Raw genomic sequence first — 21,124 nt, 5'->3', positions numbered from 1 at the left:
GTCTGTAATTGCTCAGGAAATCTCAAAATTTCCTATTGCATACTGGTATTTGAGCCATTCACCATGAATGTCACCTCCTGTTAAAACCTCCTATAGCATTGCTGTCCCTTTGCTGATGCCTGAGTTTTAGAAGTTGATCTCTGTCATAGGAAACAGTAATGAGGAACTGGGAATTTCTTGGTGGTCCTGCTGGACAGCTGAGACCCCCGAGCTGCCAGCTCCACTTCCCTGGGACTGTACTTCTTGCCCTGCCTGGAGCCCAGGAGCCCGGTCCCTCACAGGCCAGGCCTCCCAAAGGGGCATTTGGGATGTAGCGACGACTGCTTGGGCACCACCGCTGAGCCCTCGCCTTGGCCCGGGCCGAGACAAGAAATCCTCGCAGACCCAACTGGGGAGGGGCGCAGGACATGTCGGGCTCCATGGGACCACCTTCCCGGGATGGGCTTGGATTTGGGAACCAGAGAGCTTTCACCGGCCTACGGTGCGGCCTGAGGGAGCAAGAAGGAAGCTGACGAGAACACGGCGGTGGCGGGGAGGGTCCCGCCGCCAGCCCCTCGTGCGAGCAGCGCCCTGCGCCTTTTCCGTAAGGCCCGGCCCCCTTCCCTCAGCGCATCGCTGCGCACTTTGCGTAACCCCGCTCTTCCCCGTCGCGCGGTCACCTCTCACCGCCGTCAAAAGGGGGCGGGAAGTGCGCTACGTAGACGGCTGCGAGAATCACCGCAGCTCGCGCCGGAGGCGTAAGCGGTGGGACTTTGCCCCCGCCCCTCTCCCGGTACCGGCGCAGAGGCCCCGCGCTCCCGTCCTGCCGCCGCCATGGCTGCCCCGGTGCCGGCCCGGCTCCTCCGGGCCGCCGCCGCTTCCTCCCGCCGCTGGCTCTTCTCCGTCCCGCCGGCAGCCGGGACGAGGCCGGGCTGCGGCAGCGCTGCCGTGAGGGCAGCCCGGCTGCTCAGCCTCTCTGCCCGGGCGGTGCTCAGGTAAGAGGGTCGGAGCCGTGAGGCGCCGGGCGGGCTCCTCACGGCGGCGGCCGCCTTTCCGCCATGGCAGCGCTGTGCCTTTCTGGGCCTCGGCGCTGAGGGCGCCTGGGGCTAGCGGCCGCCTGTGGCACGGGTTGCCCGGGCGGGGGCGGCCGGGCCGGGCTGGCGCTGCCGTGACCTTTCCCCGGTCGCTCGCCGCGCCGCGGCCCGCGGTGTCTCGTTGTCCCGGTCCTGCCGCTACCTGTCCCGCTCGGGGCAGGTCCTGGCCTCCTCCTCGGCCCCCTCACGGCCGCGCTTCGGCCCCGCTGTCGCCGTCCCGCCTGCGGCTGCCGTGGGGGTGGCACTGAAGCGCTCTGCGAGGGGACCTTCCACCCGCCTCCCTCCGGGGTGTCGGCCGGGCGCCCTCGGCGGCTGGGGCGAGCCGGGTCCCGCAAGGCTGTGCTGGGGGCAGTTAGCTGGAGGTGCCTGTGGGCCGCCCCGGGTTAGGCACCGCACCGACCCTGCGGCGTGGTTAAGCCACAGGACCTATATGATTTGGAACTCTGTTGACAGAGCTTATAATGTTATGGAAAGCTAAACTAGGGTTCCTAATGTTCAAACTAATTTTCTACAGGGTTGTGACCTTATCAGTGTTGTTTTTTTGTGCAGTGCTTGCTTTTTTTTTTTTTTTTGTGAAACTCTGGCTAGGCTTGTGGTGGAAGTACAGCACATCAGAGAGCCCAATACTGAATATCTCTTCTGTCTTTAGTATAGTTTTTCTTTACTGAAGAGTACTCGTGCATCTAAGTGTGCAGAACCCCTCCTCTCCTCACCAGTATGTATGAGTAAGTGTTTCAAAATGCATTACATCTGTAGACATTTAATATTCCACAACTATAGATTTACAACTTAGTACATGTAGTCAAAGAGTGTGTTTATGCATGGCCTTCTGGCTTGTAGCTTGTATATTCAAAGATAGGTCAGAGCCTACAGTTAACTTTCAGTATTTAAAATACAGAAGTTTTAAAAGCCTAATTTACTTGGTTGCCAGAGAAGTTTCTTTGGCAGAACAGGACCTGCAATCAGCTGTTCAACATCAGTGGTGTAGCCTGGCCTGTTTCCAGAGGGTTGGGTAGTGCCCTTGCCATCAGAGCTGTTTCAGTAGTTTGCTTTTAAACTCTCCTGTAGGTGATCTTTTACTTTGTTCCAGCAGATACTTTTAATATGGAGAGACAAACCAACTTTTTAGTCTAGGACTCCTATATGAGATAGGTAAGTTGCTAGTTTATTTCTCTTCTTTGGGTGACTCTGCTGAGTGTCTTAAAATAAGTCTCCACTGAGTGAGTCCCCTGACCATGAGTTATTTTGAGGTCTCTGATTAGCAGTTTTTCATTCAAAAAATAAAAAGGTTTTTGTAAAGTATTGTCAAATTTTTAAAAGTTGTTAAAAATTACTTAACAGGTAAAAATGGGAGGAAAAATATACTAAAAAGGGAAAACATTTCCTTACCTAATAGTAATGTAAGACCTGTAATCCCTCAAGTCTTTCACAAACAGACTGAATACAGATTGGAATTTATTCACATTCATTGCGCAAGCATACCAGCAAAAAAGCTCATGCAAGCAAGTATTTCAAATGTATTGTTTACCTATTCCATGTAATAACCTGGCTGAGTGAGTCAGGAGAAAAAGAAAATCCTTGTTTCTTCCATATATTAGCGTTTTCTCTTATGTGCAAGTTATTTTTCTCTAGTGCTACTATTTCTGGATGTCATATTGTTTGAGACTGAGTTCCTGAACTTTATACAGTCAGTCAGTGTTATTCCAGTAAAAAGATAGATCATTATTTGTATATGTAAAATCAGCTGTATTTGTGCCTAGAGGTTGAAGACCTAGCTATATAAATCATCACCTGAGGTGATTCTTGTGAGTACAAGTTCCCAAGGGTTTCAGTGAAGCATCAGGGATTATGTTTTCATTTCCATTTCATTCTTTCCCTTCATTTTTATCTGTAATCGTCCCTTTTCGTTTCATGGCGAATAGCAGTTATCTCAGAATTCTTTTATACCAGTTTAGATAGCTGTACAATACTTTTGGTGCACAACATAATTATTACATGTTTTAAAGACTTGTTCATGTTTATTACTTCCATATTTTAATTGAGGCCTGTATAATAGTTTCATTCATGAAACTCTTTAGGCAATTAGGTAGGGCTGTTAGATTTACCGTTTAAGAAAAGATCTGGAAATAGAGTTGGTCTCGTCATGTGCAACACCAGGCTACAGTTGTTATCTTTGTTTTGTTTGGAGGAATGTAAGAGGTGATTCTTAACTTGGAAGTAAGATTCAAAAGGGTACTACTTCTAAGGGGGAAGAGGTAGCTGTCAGGATTCTTGCAGTACTACTACTTTTTTGCATGGGAGGGACAATGAACAGCATTTACAGTTCTCTGGTGCTCTTCTGTGCATTTGCAGTATGCTTAATTTAGGGTATCCTAGGGAAGCTTGATGACCAAGCTGATGGTACTGTGGCAACTATATGAAGAAATTAATTGTATTTTACGTCTGGTGGAAAGGGTTCATCTGAGCGTGAATTGGGATATTTATGCTTTATGCAGATTACACAAAATGTTTTGTTCTTCCTGATAATCCTGAGACTATTTATACTTGCATAGACCTGGCACGTTTTATGTTAATTGCCTGTGACTGGTTCACAGTATGGTGGTGTTTGGTTTTTTTTGTTTTGTGGTTTTTTGTTTTTTGTTTTTTTTTTTTTTTTCTTCACACAAACAATGAGTAGACAAAAGGCATGTTACTTGAAATTTATAAAGCCCAAATACTGTTTCATGAAGGTGTGATTATAATTATTTTTTTTAACAGTATCTCCCAGTCATTGAAACGTCTGCACAGTGTGTGTTTTGAATGTTTGACTAGTCTGATTATTATGTACATGCACTTCTGATGGTATTTTCACCATTCAGGCTCAGGCACAATAAAGCCTCAGTGATTTTTTTTAAATTAAACATTTCGGCTATGTGAAGCGTGGTAAAGATGGCAATAGCAGAAAAACAGCTCCTACTGGAAGACTTAGGAAGGCTATCTCTAACTTCGTTGTTAGAGGGGATGGAGTGATGGAGTGACTGCATCAGTGGACTGGAAGGGCTATCGATGTCATCTATCTGGACCTCTATAAGGCCTTTGACATGGTCTCCCACAACATCCTTCTCTCTAAACTGGAGAGGTATGGATTTGATGGGTGGACTGTCCAGTGGGTGAGGAATTGGTTGGATGGACGCATCCAGAGGGTAGTAGTCAACGGCTCAATGTCCAGATGGAGATTGGTGTCCCTCAGGGGTCCGTACTGGGACCAGTACTGCTTGATATCTTCATCAATGACATAGACAGGGGGATCGAGTGCACCCTCGGCAAGTTTGCAGATGACACCAAGCTGAGTGGTGCAGTTGACACGCCTGAGTGACAGGATGCCATCCAGAGGGACCTGGACAAGCTCAAGAAGTGGGCCTGTGTGAACCTCATGAGATTCAACAAGGCCAAGTGCAAGGTCCTGCACCTGGGTTGGGACAACCCTTGGGATCAATACAGGCTGGGGGATGAAGGGATTGAGAGCAGCCCTGCCAAGAAGGACTTGGGGGTATTGGTGGACGAAAAGCAGGACATGAGCCGACAATGTGCGCTCACAGCCCAGCAGGCCAACTGTATCCTGGGCTGCATCAAAAGAAGCGTGGCCAGCAGGTTGAGGAGGTGATTCTGCCCCTCTACTCTGCTCTGGTGAGACCCCACCTGGAGTCCTGCGTCCAGCTTTGGAGCCCTCAGCACAAGAAAGACATGGACCCAGAGGAGGGCCATGAAAATGATCAGTGAGGTGGAACGCCTCTCCTATGAAGAAAGGCTGAGAGAGTTGGGGTGGTTCAGCCTGGAGAAGAGAAAGCTTCAAGGAGAGGGAGACCTTATTGCAGCCTTTCAGTACTTAAAGGGGCCTTATAAGAAAGATGGGGACAAACTTGTTAGCAGGGCCTGTTGCAATAGGACAAGGGGGAATGGTTTTAAACTAAAAGAGGGTAGATTCAGACTAGATATAAGGAAGAAATTTTTTAGGATGAGGGTGGTGAAACAGTGGCACAGGTTGCCCAGAGAGGTGGTAGATGCCCCAACCCTGGGAACATTCAAGGTCATGTTGGACGGGGCTCTGAACAACCTGATCTAGTTGAAGATGTCCCTGCCCATGGCAGGGGGGTTGGAGTAGATGACCTTAAAGGTCCCTTCCAATCCAAACTATTTTATGATTATTATAATTAAATAAATTTCAGTTTCAGTTATCACCCAGGGTGGATTAGGTCCCTGTATTGGCGTGGCAAGGTTTTGGTAGCGGCGGGGCTACAGGGGTGGCTTCTGTGAGAAGCTGCTAGAAGCTTCCCCCCTGTCCAATAGAGCCAATGCCAGCCGGCTCCAAGACAGGACCACTGCTGGCCAAGGCCGAGCCCATCAGCGATGGGGATAGCGCCTCTGGGATAACGTATTTAAGAAGGGGGGGAGGGGAAATCTGCACAACAGCAGTTGCAGCCGGAGAAGAGATGAGTGAAAATATGTGAGAGGAACAATTCTGCAAGCACCAAGGTCAGTGAAGAAGGAGGGGCAGGAGGTGCTCCAGGTGCTGGAGCAGAGGTTCCCCTGCAGCCCATGGTGAAGACCATGGTGAGGCAGGCTGTCCCCCTGCAGCCCATGGAGGTTAATGGTGGAGCAGATATCCACCTGCAGTGCATGGAGGACCCCACCCTGGAGCAGGTGGATGCCCAAAGGAGGCTGTGACCCTGTGGGAAGCCCGTGCTGGAGCAGGCCCCTGGCAGGACCTGTGGCCTTGTGGAAAGAGGATCCCACGCTGGAGCAGGTTTGCTGGCAGGACTTGTGACCCTATTCCACGCTGGAGCAGTCTATTCCTGAAGGACTGCACCCTGTGGAAGGGACCCACTCTGGAGCAGTTTGTGAAGAACTGCAGCTCGTGGGAAGGACTCACGTTGGAGAAGTTTGTGGAGGACTGTCTCCTGTGGGAGGGACCCCACGCTGGAGCAGGGGAAGAGTATGAGGAGTCCTCCCTCTGAGGAGGAAGGAGCGGCAGAGACAACATGTGATGAACTGACCGCAACCCCCATTCCCCGTCCCCCTGCGCTGCTCGGGGGCAGGAGGGAGAGAAAATCGGGAGTGAAGTTGAACCTGGGAAGAAGGGAGGGGTGGGGGGAAGGGGTTTTAAGATTTGGTTTTCATTTCTCATTACCCGACTCTGATTTGATTGGTAATAAATTAAACTAATTTCCCCAAGTTGAGTCTATTTTGCCCATGGTGGTAACTGCTGAGTGATCTCCCTGTCCTTATCTCGACCCATGAGCCTTTCATTATATTTTCTGTCCCCTGTTCAGCTGAGGAGGGGAGTGACAGAGTGGCTTTGGTGGGCACCTGGCATCCAGCCAGGGTCAACCCACCACAGTCCTGCTAATTACTGTAGTGATCTTTAACAAAAGTCAGTGACTTAGTAGTGGTAGTCTAGTCCCCTTGCTGCATGCTGCACGAGTTAGGCATGCACAGCCACGGTGGAGTTCCACAACCAGCTGAAGCTAATGTAAGACTGTACTACCGAAAAGGGGATCCAACCCCTGTTTCCTCACTTTTGTTGTGGGCTGTGGCATTTGTCAGTGTTGCTTGCTGATTCAGCTGGGACTACTTTGGTTTTATGGTTGATTTTCAGCCAGATTAGCAAAATCAGTTGACTTGCGGTAATACCAGTGTAAGGATAATGTCAGGGTAATTTGGAGCGAGGATCGTCTAAAACCACACTTTTACGTTAGAAAGAGATTGGTTTAAGCTGATCATGAAGCTTAGATTGTGTTATTGCATCATAAAGTTGCAGTAACAGAATTGTTTTAAACTGATGTAAATTTCATATAAGGAGCAGATCTGACTGTGTACCAGTTCTGACATTCATATGGCCGTTGACCTGTGAAGGCTAGGTTTCAGGCAGTTTTGTTTCCAGACCCAGTTTACTGCATGACAGTGTAAGTGCTAGAGATAGAAGGAACAAAGGAGGGAGGCCAGGACCATTCTTCTTTTGCCAGATTAAAGTGTAATTACAGGTAAAGACAGTTTCGGGTGTGTTTTGAAAACTGGGAGGGAGATGATTTGTCTTTTACAAAGGTTCCAGTGATGTAATGGATGGCCAGACATCTTGCTGTTTGGTCCATGTTACTTGTGATTGCCTCATCCTATAATAGAGGAAAGGGTATGTTTTGGATATTGAACAAATATTTAGTACTTGCCATGTCTGTACCTTGGGCAGAGGATGTCCATAAATACAAGTACATCTTGCATTGTATCTCCTGTCAGCGTTGTGTTTGTCATGTTGACAGAAATATTTCAGTAGATGAGAGTGTGTTTGCGTGAGCTCTGGAAGGGCTTTTTGAAGCAGTTTAAAATTACACTGTCAGTGGCTTGCTTTGGCTGTCAGAATGTGAATCTACCTTTCCAGATGCAATCTAAACCCATCAGTCTTAAACTTCCAGTGAAGGTGGTGAATTTTTTACTAGTATGTCTAAGAAGTGGGTGCTTGCTTCCTTGGTTGTGCTTGGTTGTGGGAGGTGTTAACACAGCAGAGGAGCAAAAAGAAGAGCAGAGTTGTAACTTAAACCCCCACAGAACAGTCTGCTGGAGGTGGTCCTTTGATATCACAGGTGACTGTGCAACATTAATTGCATTTTGTAAAGCTAGATCTTTAAGACTTCTGAATTTTATTATAGTGCATGCTTCAGTTGCATTTTGCAGATCAGCAAGGTCAATCCTTCATTATCATTTATAACTTTGGAATGAATTTATAGTTAATAGTAGCTTGTGGCTGCCTTCCAGAGAATGGACTGAGGGATGACATGACAAGAATTGAACACGACATCATAATGAATCATGGTGCATACTGCTGCCAACTGAGTTTGCAGTTGTGGCGAGTATATTAAGTCTACAGCAACAAACATTTGTTGTTTTTCAAAACAAACTAGGACTCAGATTGCTAAAAACACATTTTCTTTTACAGCCAGTTCCAAAAATAAGCTGTTTACTGATGTTTCAGTATGGCCACTTTCAAATTTTTGCTTTAATATTGAGCTCTGCAGATTAGAGTTTTCCAGGGAGTGACTTGATCTTCAAGCTTGTATCCTTTCCACATGATAGATCACTCAAAGATCAAATTACTAAAAAGATTAAAGGTAATATTAAGCATGCTGTTCTTAAACATGGATTTCACATTGAAACATAGATTTTTGCATTAGCATTGTTTTATTTGTATCTCTCATCTCTTGGCAGGTTTCTTCGCTGTCCATCCAACAAATTTTTCTTGTTTTACTTTCTATAGGAAAGAAGCATGTGAAGTGACATAATATGGAACACCAGAAAAACTACTTTTTTTCATATTAAAAGCATTAGTCTTAAGAATTTTTTTATTCAGACTGTGAGAGAAATTTTTCTTAAATAAACATAATTGCCTGAAAAGCAAAGCAGGAAAATACAAAACCTTCTTTCTTTGAAGCCAATGTCAAAACTTTGAACTTCACTGGAATTAATATTCACAAAGTGAAATCCTAAGAGAATCTGTCCTTAAAAAAAGAATGCTTTTGGAGTATTTTCATTCTCGGGAGGAGAGGATAATTAAATTTTGGAACTAATAAAGTAAAATGCCTTAAACTCTAAGCAGAAATTTTTGAATTTGTCTTAAATGACAGTGATGAGAACAATTAAAATTTTATAAATCCAAAGGAAGACTCCACAGAAAGGAGTGACGAGGAGCATTTAAAATAAGCTCTTTTATTTGGTAAAAATACAAATATTGTGCCTAAAATAAAATAGCTCTGACCTCTTCAGTGAAAGGCAAAGCATCAGGATTCTATATAGCTTCTAGTGACAAAACACAAACCAAGGTGGTTTTTTTTTTTCTTATTTTTCATGGCCTTTGTTCAATGTACAGCAGTAAAAGCCTGTACCTGTTACGGCTTTTAAAAGCCAATAACTTAGGTTTCTGTGCTCTTAGAGTTGATAGTGATTACTGGTTTAGTAGTATTCAATCAATTTTAAAGATCTAAAAAATTCTATAACTTTTTCTTTGATTCCATTATGTACTTTTCTTTTTCAGCTCAGAAGATAAAATAACTGTTCATTTCATAAATCGTGATGGTGACAAACTAACAGCCAAAGGAAAACCTGGGGATTCACTGCTGGATGTTGTTGTTGATAATAATCTAGACATAGATGGTTTTGGTAAGTAGATTCACTGAATACTGTAGTCAGTGTCTAGAAATTGTGTTCTATTACCAGTTTATTCATAAATATTTATAGAATCATAGAATCATTTAAGTTGGAAAAGACCCTTAAGATCATTGAGTCCAACCATAAATGAATATTTATTTATGAATTTATTTATAAAACCTAACTGTACTTTATTTGGATTTTCTCCCCATTTTATTTTTTTTTTCCTGCAGGTGCATAGAATATTTAAGGTCAAGTTCTAAAAAAAAAAGTATTTGGGGTGAGCCTTCCTTGAATGTTAAAGGAGGGGAATGTGGACAGAGGGCTGTCAAGGTGGAATCTGAAAGATGCCACCTGCAGGTTCTTCTGAGCTGAAAGGTTCTGGAGGCAACACAAAACTTTTGTGTTTCTAACAGTGTCTGGTTACTTCAGTATTGCCATACTGTCTCAATTTATTTTCAGGCTTTTTGTAGCACAAATTGCTGTAGTACTTGAGGGCTAAGTGAAGGAAACAACCAAATCCATGTCAGTTAGCAGGGTAGAGCAAAAAGTTCAATTCTTTTTAAAGGACTGGGGTAAAGCAGACCAGTGCCTAGTGAAATTGTAACTCAGTACAAGTTCTGTTTAAAATCAAAATAGGAGGGAGTTAGAACACCTCCCTATTCCTTCAAACTTTTGTACTTTCCATAGTTAGTTCCATTGAAGTTACAGGATTCTGCCTATGCAAAGCAGTGGTATTTGGTAATGGCAATTAACTACCTCAGGACAGGTATTTACATGAACATGAGCCTAAGAATTAATAGTAGAAACTAAAGCAGGAGGCGGAAGTACAATTTGCATGAGTGAATGCATAGCATGGAGTGTTTAGAGAAAAAAATAAGTAGGCTAGCATGGCACAGTTTGAAATCTGAGGTTTGTTTTATTTAAGTGCAAGTAAATTTCACTGCTAGTAATAAAATCTTTGATAAGATTTTAAATCTCAGACTTATGTCTGAGACAACTCTTATGTCTAGAGTTACATACATTTGGGGAAGAATTGTCTTAATCTGTAATATGTTGGGATAACTAGCTTTATGTATCACTTATTAAATGTGTCATATAGGCGTATGGCTAGACTGCTTGTAGTCTACAGTAAATATTCTCTCAGTTTGTGTAAGTATCAGCCATGTTAAAGCATTGTGGTAAAGTGGGGAAAAAAAAAGATAATTCTGTCAATAAACAGAACCAAACTAAAAATTGGAGATACTGTAACAATCTTTAATGATAACATATGCTAGTCCCATTTCAATAATCATTTGCTAATGAAACTTCATACTAGGGCAGAGAAATAATGCAATATAAATAATGTAAAAATATATGTTGTGTTTAGGAAAAAAAGTCATGAGGGGAAAAATGTAAAATGTAAATCTTACCTATTTACTTCTATCACTAGGGGGCATCCCTTGTGCGGTAATAATAATAATAGAAATCTCTTTGTGTAAAACTGTTGAATGATTCAGCTGCACTCAATTTGTTTGCTACTCCTAGCTTTACAGTTGCAGAAAGACTGTCCACTGTTCAAATAGACTGGTCAGTGTTCTTTCTTCCCTGCCTCCCACCCCCAACATTAAAACGCTTGAACTACTGATACGACAAATTTTGCATTATATGGCACTTTATTTAAACTCTACTTTTTCATATGCATTTGTATGTACTTGCCTCAGTCTTTAATAGTCAGAGCAGTTATCCTCAGGGTACTCAGCCCCCTGAGCTGGAAGACAGGCATGGCGAGCAGGATAAACCCCCCATAATCCAAGAGGAAGCAGTTAATGACCTGCTGTGCCACCTGGATGTTCACAAGTCTATGGGGCCGGATGGGATCCACCTGAGGGTACTGAGGGAGCTGGCGGAGGAGCTTGCCAAGCCACTCTCCATCATTTACCAGCAGTCCTGGTTAACAGGGGAGGTCCTGGATGACTGGAAGCTTGCCAATGTGACGCCCATCTACAAGAAGGGCTGGAAGGAGGATCTGGGGAACTACAGGCTGGTCAGCCTGACCTCGGTGCCGGGGAAGATTATGGAGCGGTTCGTTTTGAGGGCGCTCACGAGCCATGTGCGGGACAACCAGGGGATCAGGCCCAGCCAGCATGGGTTCATGGAAGGCAGGTCCTGCTTGACCAACCTGGTCTCCTTCTATGACCTGCCTAGTGGATGAGGGAAAGGCTGTGGATGTCGTCTACCTGGACTTCAGTAAAGCCTTTGACACTGTCTCCCACGGCATTCTCCTAGAGAAGCTGGCGGCTCACGGCTTAGACAGGTACACTCTTCGCTGGGTAAAAAACTGGCTGGACGGCCGAGCCCAGAGAGTTGTGGTGAACGGAGTTAAATCCAGTTGGCGGCCGGTCACGAGCGGTGTTCCCCAGGGCTCAGTTTTGGGGTCGGTCTTGTTCAATATCTTTATCCATGATCTGGATGAGAGGATCGAGTGCTCCCTCAGTAAGTTTGCAGACGACACCAAACTGGGCGGGAGTGTTGATCTGCTCGAGGGTAAGAAGGCTCTGCAGAGGGATCTGGACAGGCTGGATCGATGGGCTGAGGCCAACTGTATGAGGTTCAACAAGGCCAAGTGCCGGGTCCTGCACTTGGGTCACAGCAACCCCAGGCAACGCTACAGGCTTGGGCAAGAGTGGCTGGAAAGCTGCCCAGAGGAAAAGGACCTGGGGGTGCTGGTTGACAGCCGGCTGAACATGAGCCAGCAGTGTGCCCAGGTGGCCAAGAAGGCCAATGGCATCCTGGCCTGTATCAGAAATAGTGTGGCCAGCAGGAGTAGGGAGGTGATCGTGCCCCTGTACTCGGCACTGGTGAGGCCGCACCTCGAATACTGTGTTCAGTTTTGGGCCCCCCACTACAAGAAGGACCTTGAGGTGCTGGAGCGTGTCCAGAGGAGGGCAACGAAGCTGGTGAAGGGCCTGGAGCACAAGTCTTATGAGGAGCGGCTGAGGGAACTGGGGTTGTTTAGCCTGGAGAAGGGGAGGCTGAGGGGAGACCTCATCGTGCTCTACAACTACCTGAAAGGAGGTTGTAGCGAGGTGGGTGTTGGTCTCTTCTGCCAAGTAACAAGCGATAGGACGAGAGGAAATGGCCTCAAGTTGTGCCAGGGGAGGTTTAGATTGGATATTAGGAAAAATTTCTTTACTGAAAGAGTTCTCAGGCCTTGGAACAGGCTGCCCAGAGAAGTGGTTGAGTCTCCATCCCTGGAAGTATTTAAAAGACGTGTAGATGAGGCGCTTAGGGACATGGTTTAGTGGGCATGGTGGTGTTGGGTTGACGGTTGGACTCGATGATCTTAGACGTCTTTTCCAACCTTAATGGTTCTATGATTCTATGAATATGTGATATATTTTTAAAAATCAAGTATTCTAGTACAGTGTCATGCTCACTTTGAATATAAGCTGTTGATACCGTTTACTATATGTAACAGCATGGTGCTTTCTGTATGGATCTTTTAGTCTGATGATGAATCCCACTGTTTCTTTTCATAGCATCTTGCTTCCCTTTGTTTCCGTATGAATACAAAGGTGATGGGGTCACAATACTCTTGGTTCTGCTTTCCCTGGAAATGAGTAAATAAATTAAACTTGGCTAATGTCTTACCTGCTTCTCTCTTACCAATTTAAATCAGAGGTGGGAATTTGTGTGCCCCAACCCCGGTCTCCACACAAATATGAAGAGTTCAGCTTTCTCCTCCTCTTGAAGTTGCATGTTCCTTTTTCAACAAAGTGGAGAACTCGATGCCAGCCCTATACAGTGGCAGAGACAAACTTGTTAGTGTTCAAACTTTTACTGTCCAGTGATAACCTAATTGCTCTAGCAGGTCGATGTAATTGATGCTTGTTCTGTTCAACCCTAGCAAATTATTAGATTCTTGGCTCAGGCTGGATCACCTAGTAATACATGTAGACCCCGTTAACACAGAGAAAAACATCTCTCTCTAGCCTGACTATCTTTGTTCCTGGGAATTAGTGTTCTAATTGAGAAATACCAAGTATAAAATCCCTCCTTCTTGTACTTCTGAGGAATTTTTTTGTATAGCAGGTGTCTTCTGTTGAACTTCTTGATGAAACCTCAAAACCATAGGAAAGAGAGGGATAGAAGGATCAAGCCTGGGAATAAATTAGGTAGTGTTGGTTGACAGTGTTGTCTGCTTTTGCATTCTTAGAGTAGAAATGGTAAAAGCAAATTAGTTAAGTATTTTAACTAACTACAGCATTCAAGTAAATCTTAATGTTGTAGGAGCTATAGATATACTATTGACAGTTCAATGCAGAGTAGATATATGAATGTGGGAATATATGACTCATTAATTTTCCTAATCAACAGAGATACTTCTTGTATGAGACAAACATATATGAAAGATTTCTTCTGTAATTCTGCTGTAATTTGGAATTTGAATTTTCTGTTATCATGATTATTTTTTTTTTCCCCTTTAGGTGCATGTGAAGGAACGCTAGCCTGCTCAACTTGTCATTTAATCTTTGAAGACCACATATTTGAGAAACTAGATGCAATTACTGATGAAGAGATGGACATGCTGGACCTGGCATATGGCCTCACAGAAACGTAAGGCAACATAACACTTCACTACATCAAAGAATGGAAAGAAGGGTTTGCAGATGGAGCAGTCCAGTATTCTTAGAATGCCTTAATCAGCTTTTAATGAATAGCTGGATTCTGTTACACAAATGGGACTGCCAAGTTTAAATATTGCTTATCTGAATTCATATTAAAAAGATGTCAGTGCTGTTTTTGTAAACGGAAGAGTGGCACTTGCCACTACTTGCTCTTCAGAGGTGTATGATGCAGAAGTGTCTCATACTGAAGTATGACCAAAAACCCAGTTCTTTCAACAAAAACTTTGCTGCTGCTGTCATGTGTGTGAATTTTCTTGTTCTTGTTTCCCTTCCCTTCTGTTTTCTGTCTGCATTAGTCTGTAGCTAGTTAATGTATTTTATGAATGTGTCTACATTAGTATTTTAGTTTTGGTCAGATCTTCTTTTCACAGAATCACAGAAGGGTTGAGGTTGGAAGGGACCTCTTGAGGTCATCTGGTCCAACCCCCTGCTCAAGCAGGGCCACCTAGAGCCGATGCCCAGGACCATGTCCAGACGGCTTTTGAATATCTCCAAGGATGGAGACTCCACAACATGTCTGGTATTTATGTACATTGATAAGATCCCCCTCCCGAGCCTTCTCTAGGATAGTGTCCCACATGGCAGTGTCCCCATCTGTCATGCTTTGACTCATGTTAGCGTGCTCTTAGAGCACACAAGCCAGAGCCCCTTCGGGTGAAATTAATCCCAAAGTATACTCTAACTGCTAATGGGCATTTCAGCACATAGGAGTAGATTAGTGGTAGTCTGAAGTAATCCTCTGTTCTACATCTCCCCCACCATCACACACCTTGTAATTAGGGTGTCGCATCCTCATCATAGACCCATTCCTAGTGGGCTGCACTACTTGCTGGTGTGCATATAATCTGTATCATAGAACATACCCACATGAACAGTAGGCAGCTATGCCTTTCAAGATTTCAAAAGCCCTTTCCTTCATGCTTCAATGGCACTGCTTGTCAAAGTTCTTGAGAATCTTTCCAGTGATGTCAGAGGGCTTTATACTTGGCCTATATAGCAGAGGGTTTTTGCAAAGGAGTACTCTGAATTAACTCATTTATCTCCTTATACCAGTAATGGGAATCCTGTACCAATTGTTTCTACATGAGGGTACACTTCTTCTCACTTCAGCCAACTTTTCTGGGAGGTTGAAAAGGTGAAGAAGTCAAGCTATGAGCAACTTGTTTCAGCTTCTTTTGTTTTATTCTTTTTCCTGTCTCCCAAAAAACATCTGCAATCTTGAAAAAAATCGTAAGCCTGCTAAGCAGGAATTTACTTCACTCTTAGCATCTACCATAATTCTCCTATGAGGTTTTAGGTTCTGGGCCAAACCAATTACCTGGTCTTCTGTGCTGATATAAACTTGTGTAATGGAGATGCACTACTATGCTCTGTCATAAGTATAAGGATAAAAGCTTTTTCTTGTCAGTGACTCTCTGGATTTGGGAAAGTTTCAGCTAGCAGCTGCCATGAAGGCTAATGTTTTTTAAAATGAGGGACTAATTAGAAAGGTTAAAACAAAATTGTTTTGAATAACTGCAGAATAGTAGAGATTATTAAAAGAAGTAAGATAGGGGGACACAAACTTTGGCAAATTAAATGTTTTAAAAAGAATACTGAAGAAAAAAATGGAAATAGCTTGTTAAAAATGAGAAATAGCTTGCTAAAAAGTAGAAAAATATTTTTGTTTCTAACCTATCAGAAGCGGGAAACTTGTCTGCCTAAAGAGCCAATAGGTGATGTAGAAGGTGCACTTAAAATATAGAAAGATAACATAAAAGCAAAGTTTCTTTTGCATTGGTGTCTCAAGAGATGTTACGGGATGTCCATACACTGGAAGGTTTCTTTGTAGAGGGCTTCCTGGAGTATCTGTCTCAAACTGATGTGTCCATAGAAGTAGTATTACAGCAAATAAGTAAAATGAATAGTAACAAATGGTAATGACTAGGTAGCATTCACCCAGGAGTTCCACAGGAATTCAATATGACACTTCTGAACTACTGTCTTTTAAGGCTTAATTAGTTGGTTTGAAACTGCTTCCACATCAAAGGAGTGGAAGGTAGCAACCCAACTTTTAAAATGAGATCATCGGAACTAGAGAACAGTGAGTCTGATTCCATACTGGACACCTTAATCATGTGTGTATGGGCTGTTGCTTTTTTTATAGTTTCTACTAAATAATGATAAGGAAAGAATTCAACAGTTTTTGTAAGGGAAGTAACAGATGTGGGAGCTCTTCAAATGAGTCACCTGAGCATGAAGAAAGATCTTGCAGTTCATATAGTTTACTTGGGTCCAGAAATCCTTTACAGTTGCAGTGGGATAAGAGCAAAGGCCCTGTAAAGGATAAGTAATTGGTTAAAAAAAAAAATTGTCTTTTAACACGGTAGAAGTATTTGGCTGTCTGTTAAAAGTGTGTGATCAACAGTGTGATCTAAAAGTGATCGGTGCTGTGTTTAATCTAAGGAGCATATTTGTGAAAGACTCGGGAAAAGAGAATGAAGAGTCAGGTTTGTGTATAGCGCTATATTGCTCAGTGTGGTAAAATCAAAAACTGTCAATGAAGACATGCGCGAGGATCTTGTGCCATTGAGTGATAAGAAATGGGGGGAAAAAAAAAACTTAAAAAGGTAAATGGAACATTGGCAATATTAGGTAGGAACAGGTAGAAAACCAGAAAATACCATTATATGACAAAATGGGGATTCGCCATATCTTTATACTTGTGCAACTCTGACTTCCTGTTTTGTTGGGGTTTTTCTTTTTTTTTTTTTAAAAGTAGTAGAATGAGAGGAAATAGAGGGAAGGCCTATAGAAGTGGTTAAAGGTGGAATGGCTTTCATGCAGGGATTGACTAAAGCATCTTTTTTGGGGGTCCAAGCTTCTTCAGCTTTAAGGGGTGGGGCAATCTGGTTAAATATCTATAAAATTGTAAATGCTGTGGAAGGATTTGTTTAGGAGAAGGTTACTTGTTTCTCACAGTGTTACTTAGTGCTGCCTAGGTTTTTTTGTACTGCTGTGTAGCAGGCTTAAAACAAAGGGCAGTGTTATTTCACATGAAGTGAATCTATCGCCACGCTGCAGAGTACATACGCAATTAGCACTGGTCTTCAGTGAAAAACAGTCAAATTAAGCCTTACAGGCAATGCTACAGATAAAGATCAGAGATCACATCTCTCTAATAGATCTCATTTCTAAAGCTATTCTTATGGATGCATATTCATGAGATGAAATCTTCTGCTAATGTATGTATTTATACATACATTCCAGTAATTTGAAGTTGATGTATACAGTCATTTCCATAAAAGTATTACTTTCAGGTATAGTACTGAATTGGAAGCTTTAACAGTGGTTGATCACTACATGCTTGAAAGAGTTCTGTATAGATATTAATGTAGCACCATTTTTTATAATATCTCTGCCTACGTTCCTATACTGATTAAATGATTCAACTGGTGCTACAAAACATTGCCCATCCTTGCTGACGTTTAAGAATTCTATACTTAAATACCAAGGCATAGACATTGAATTAGAGATATCCCAGCAATAAAAGTGGCTGTGGTGTGTGCAGAATTTTGTGGTGGTATTAAATCTTTGATTTTAATTGCTCACATACAAGATCTTTTCATGCTGAATAATAGGTAGAAAAATGAAGGATTGCATCTCCTCAAGTGCCATGAGTATTTTATCCTTCTCCTTCCTATTTTTCTTGTCTTTTCACTCTTCCCTTTCTGGCTTAATGACACAATCTTGAGTTGTTTAGTTTGAAAACATTGGGCTGTCTTCAGGCCCTGGATGGATTAGGCTATGCTTTTTCTGAGGCTTTCATTCAGATTCATTGCCTTCATATCTTCAGAGATGCCAAATGTCCCTTGGGAGATCAAGTGTCATTCCCTGCACTTGACTGAACTATTAGTGAACCATTGAAAATGGAAGAACCACCCTTATTATATATTGCTTCAGCAAGTAGGAAGTACTCGGCGTACAACTTCCCAATGTACTGAACTCTGTTACTTAATGTAAATCATTATTATTGCCACTTATATCTTTGCATTGATGCATGCAGTTCACTACTGGTCTTGATTAAGACCATGCACAAGGGTGGCTGTTTCTAGATCATAATGTGTTTGGGATGGCTGAATGTTGGAGGCATAAAGGGGTAGATGCTGTTAGATATATAATTGGCTAGAACTAACGACAACGTCGCATTTCCCTACAGATCACGTTTAGGCTGCCAAATCTGCTTGAAGAAATCGATGGATGGTATGACTGTTCGAGTACCAGAAGCTGTTGCCGATGCTAGACAATCAGTAGATATGAGTAAAAACTCCTAAAAGAAAGTATCTTAGGGGTTTTAAAGAAGCTTAATTATTTTTATAACTTATTTTTAAATGTGTAATTAAATATGGAAACTTACATAATTGTGAGTTATTTTATATGACTATCAATATTAGATTAACGCTATTTTAATTTTCTTTATAGAACCTCCTATATTTTTACGCTTAAAATGCAATAATACTTCTTATAACTGATCATTGGATTATAAATGTTAGCAAGTGTGTTACAGGTTTCATATAACATTATTCTGCCAAAACCCTTAAAGACATTTGAAAATGGATCACTTCTACAAGACCTCTAAAAACCCCTGGGCATTTCTAGAGTTTCAGAGCTGGATATGTAAGAGAATAAAACTTGTAAGACTGCATGGGGTCTTCTTAAAGTGTTGTCATTAAAGATGATATGCTCAGAGCTAATTCATGTTCTCAGTAAATATACTTCCTCAGCAAATAGTGGATTTTCAGGGTAGGGATTTTCCAAACTTTGGAATCCTAATGAGATGTGGCAAATTTTGTCTTGCAAAAATACTGTTAAAACCATGAAATCTAGGAGCTGATACAGAATGTTGGCACCTGCAGCTTAATTGCTGCAGTGCATCTCTGTTGCCCAAATCAGAAGTCAATAAACCTCAACTGTATTTACATTTGACTAGACCACAAATATGGGGATACACTCGGCTTAGAAGAATAAAGCCTTGGAGCTGTCTAATGGGAGAGCGTAACCACTGGAGGTAAATGTAAATTCTTGCTGTTATCTGAAGATGGCTGAGTTGGGATTGAAGAGGGCAATGTGTGTCAGCATAAGATTTGTTCTGAAATCTTTATCCCTTACTTTTTCAGTTTTAAGCTTGTTCAGGAGGCAGTCTGATGTTAGTGAGGGCATCCAGCTTGAAGAGATTCCTAGATGCTGGGCCTTGCTCTCAGGATCACTTCAATAATGGTTGATGTGAAATGACCAAGTATATTTATTCCATAAGGGTGGACTAGGTTCCCCAGAAGGGGTAGGGGGACCCCCATGGTGGGATAGCATGTGGACTGATGATGAAGAGCTTTCTGTTGGATCTTGTTTTAGTCCTTCTAAAGTAGATCAAAATAAAATAATGTCTTTAAGACTCTTTATTATTCTCTCCAGTTTTTGTTGCCTAAATACTTAAATGAAATGGTTGTCACTAATAAAATAGTTATTACCCTTATAAGGTTATTTTAATATTTTGAGGTGTACATATTTGTTTACATTTGAATGATCTAATACATTCATTAATGCCTTATTTGAACTGGTGACTGACATCTAGACATCTTTTCTTGCATTATTATATTTATGGGAGAGAGGAAAATATAATATTTCTCCAGTGTTGAATATTGGGATTATTTTGAGCTTCATCAAGAGAAAAAAAAAGTCCTTCTTTGTTATAGAAAGAAATACTTTCTAGAACTCTATTGAAAATAGATCTATTCAGATTATTTGATTTCTTCTCTGAGTATCTATTTGTTTCCTGGTGTTCCCTTTGGACTTTCCCCTAAAACAAGACATGCTTAATGTTGGTCTGCTTAGAATTTAATCATATAGGGTTTTCAGAATACACTTCCTATCTCGTTAATTCAAAATATGACTTCAGAGTTGAAATTTCCTGGCTTTTTGAAAGATGGAGAGAGCGAGGTCGGGGAGAAGGGTGGTAATAAATTGAAGAAATGTTCTGAAGGTACTGCTGTTGTCTTCTTCAACTGCTGTGACTCTAGCCATAATTCAGAGGTTACCCTCCCACAATCAGGTGCTAAGGTAAATCAGTTCTCGCTTTGTATTGCCTTTGTCCTGAGTTTATTTATATACAGTAATTATTATTAAATCTTTTTTACCTGACACACAGCTCTTCAGCTTCCAACAGAAGGAACTCAGGTCATAACCAGATGTACTGTGCATTCTTACATAGGAAAGAAATCTGACGTTTCAGTATAGCTGTGGGGTTTGGGGGTAGGTGTTGGTGTTTGTTGGCTTTTGGGGTTTTCTTGTTTTTTGTTTTGGGCTTGTTTGTTTTTTTTTTTACTTATAGCAGCAGGCACTTCTTGTGGGAATCTTGAAGTGCTTAACACTGTGTTAAACAAATGTGAAACAGCTCTTATGTGACAGTTTTCTTTCTAAGCCAAGGTTGTTTCATTGTGCATTTCCTGTGACAGCTTCTCATTACAAAGACACTGACTCTCCTATAGTGTGCCTGTGGAAGGAATTATTTAGCACAGCAAGGCAAAAAAGGACTCTTCAAAGTTCTTTTTGAATTCTAGAGGTATCCCATATTGCATGCAAATGGAAATCTCAGAAGGCAAAGGAACCGACATGTGATCCCTACAATGCAACACCTCAGAGATACTTTTTTCCTTATTGTCAAAATAAAGATTTGCAAATAAATCTTATTTTATACCACTTTCTCACACACCTTGTTTGTATTGATTTTTCTTCCCTTTTTCTCCAAGTCATTGAATGTATTTCTTCGTGTAAAATAGAACTTCACTTGAATGTGCATCATTAACTGTTTAAGTATGAATTACTGTGCAATGACACGCAATTAAAGCATCAAAACTAGTTAAATATATATTTGTTTACTTCCTTGTCTGAAGAAAGATTACAGGTAACTCATTTTCTAAAGGCATTTCCTTTCTCTGTCAAAACATGAAGTCAGTGGGTCTCTTCTGCCTCTCTCCTCAAAAATGAGGAGAAAATCTGTACTTGTTAGCGTTTGGTGTGAACTTGGGGGAAGTTTCCATCATCTGACCTGCAAGGTGTCACTGGGGAGAGGAAGAGGTATGTTCTCCAGGCAGTTTGTTACTTCTCAGTCAGGAAAAACTTCCAAACCTTCCAAAAGATTTAAGGCAGATACGTCTAAGCTTTGTTCACATCCCC

General features: G+C 42.3%; 1 protein-coding gene across 5 annotated transcripts; it reads left to right on the top strand.

The window, feature by feature from the left end:
- Positions 1 to 659: 659 nt before the first annotated feature.
- On the top strand, positions 660 to 20,816 carry FDX1 (ferredoxin 1). Of its 5 annotated transcripts, none has more exons than XR_012672017.1 (6): positions 660 to 974; positions 9,133 to 9,257; positions 13,715 to 13,844; positions 14,287 to 14,435; positions 18,114 to 18,157; positions 18,885 to 20,659. XR_012672017.1 is itself a non-coding variant. In XM_075140006.1 (6 exons), the coding sequence occupies exons 1-5, from the start codon at positions 814 to 816 to the stop codon at positions 18,920 to 18,922; spliced, it is 498 nt and encodes a 165-aa protein (XP_074996107.1). In that variant the 5' UTR covers positions 662 to 813; the 3' UTR covers positions 18,923 to 18,962; positions 19,848 to 20,816. The 5 variants fall into 5 exon arrangements, 3 of the variants coding, with proteins under 3 accessions (XP_074996107.1, XP_074996106.1, XP_074996105.1); XM_075140006.1 differs by lacking the exon at positions 14,287 to 14,435 and having other exon boundaries at positions 662 to 974; positions 18,885 to 18,962; positions 19,848 to 20,816; XR_012672016.1 differs by having other exon boundaries at positions 18,114 to 20,659.
- The last annotated feature ends 308 nt before the right edge of the window (positions 20,817 to 21,124 follow it).

Source organism: Calonectris borealis, chromosome 1 (assembly GCF_964195595.1).
Source record: "Calonectris borealis chromosome 1, bCalBor7.hap1.2, whole genome shotgun sequence".
In the NCBI taxonomy this organism is placed as follows: Eukaryota; Metazoa; Chordata; class Aves; order Procellariiformes; family Procellariidae; genus Calonectris; species Calonectris borealis.
This window is presented reverse-complemented; position numbering and strand designations above follow the sequence as displayed.

Bases quoted from the DNA above. Each gene is read 5' to 3' on its own strand.
- FDX1 (XM_075140004.1), top strand. From the start codon at position 814: ATGGCTGCCCCGGTGCCGGCCCGGCTCCTCCGGGCCGCCGCCGCTTCC. The intron at 9,258-13,714 runs GTAAGTAGATTC...TTTCCCCTTTAG, and splicing joins TCTAGACATAGATGGTTTTG to GTGCATGTGAAGGAACGCTA. The intron at 13,845-18,113 runs GTAAGGCAACAT...ATTTCCCTACAG, and splicing joins GCATATGGCCTCACAGAAAC to ATCACGTTTAGGCTGCCAAA.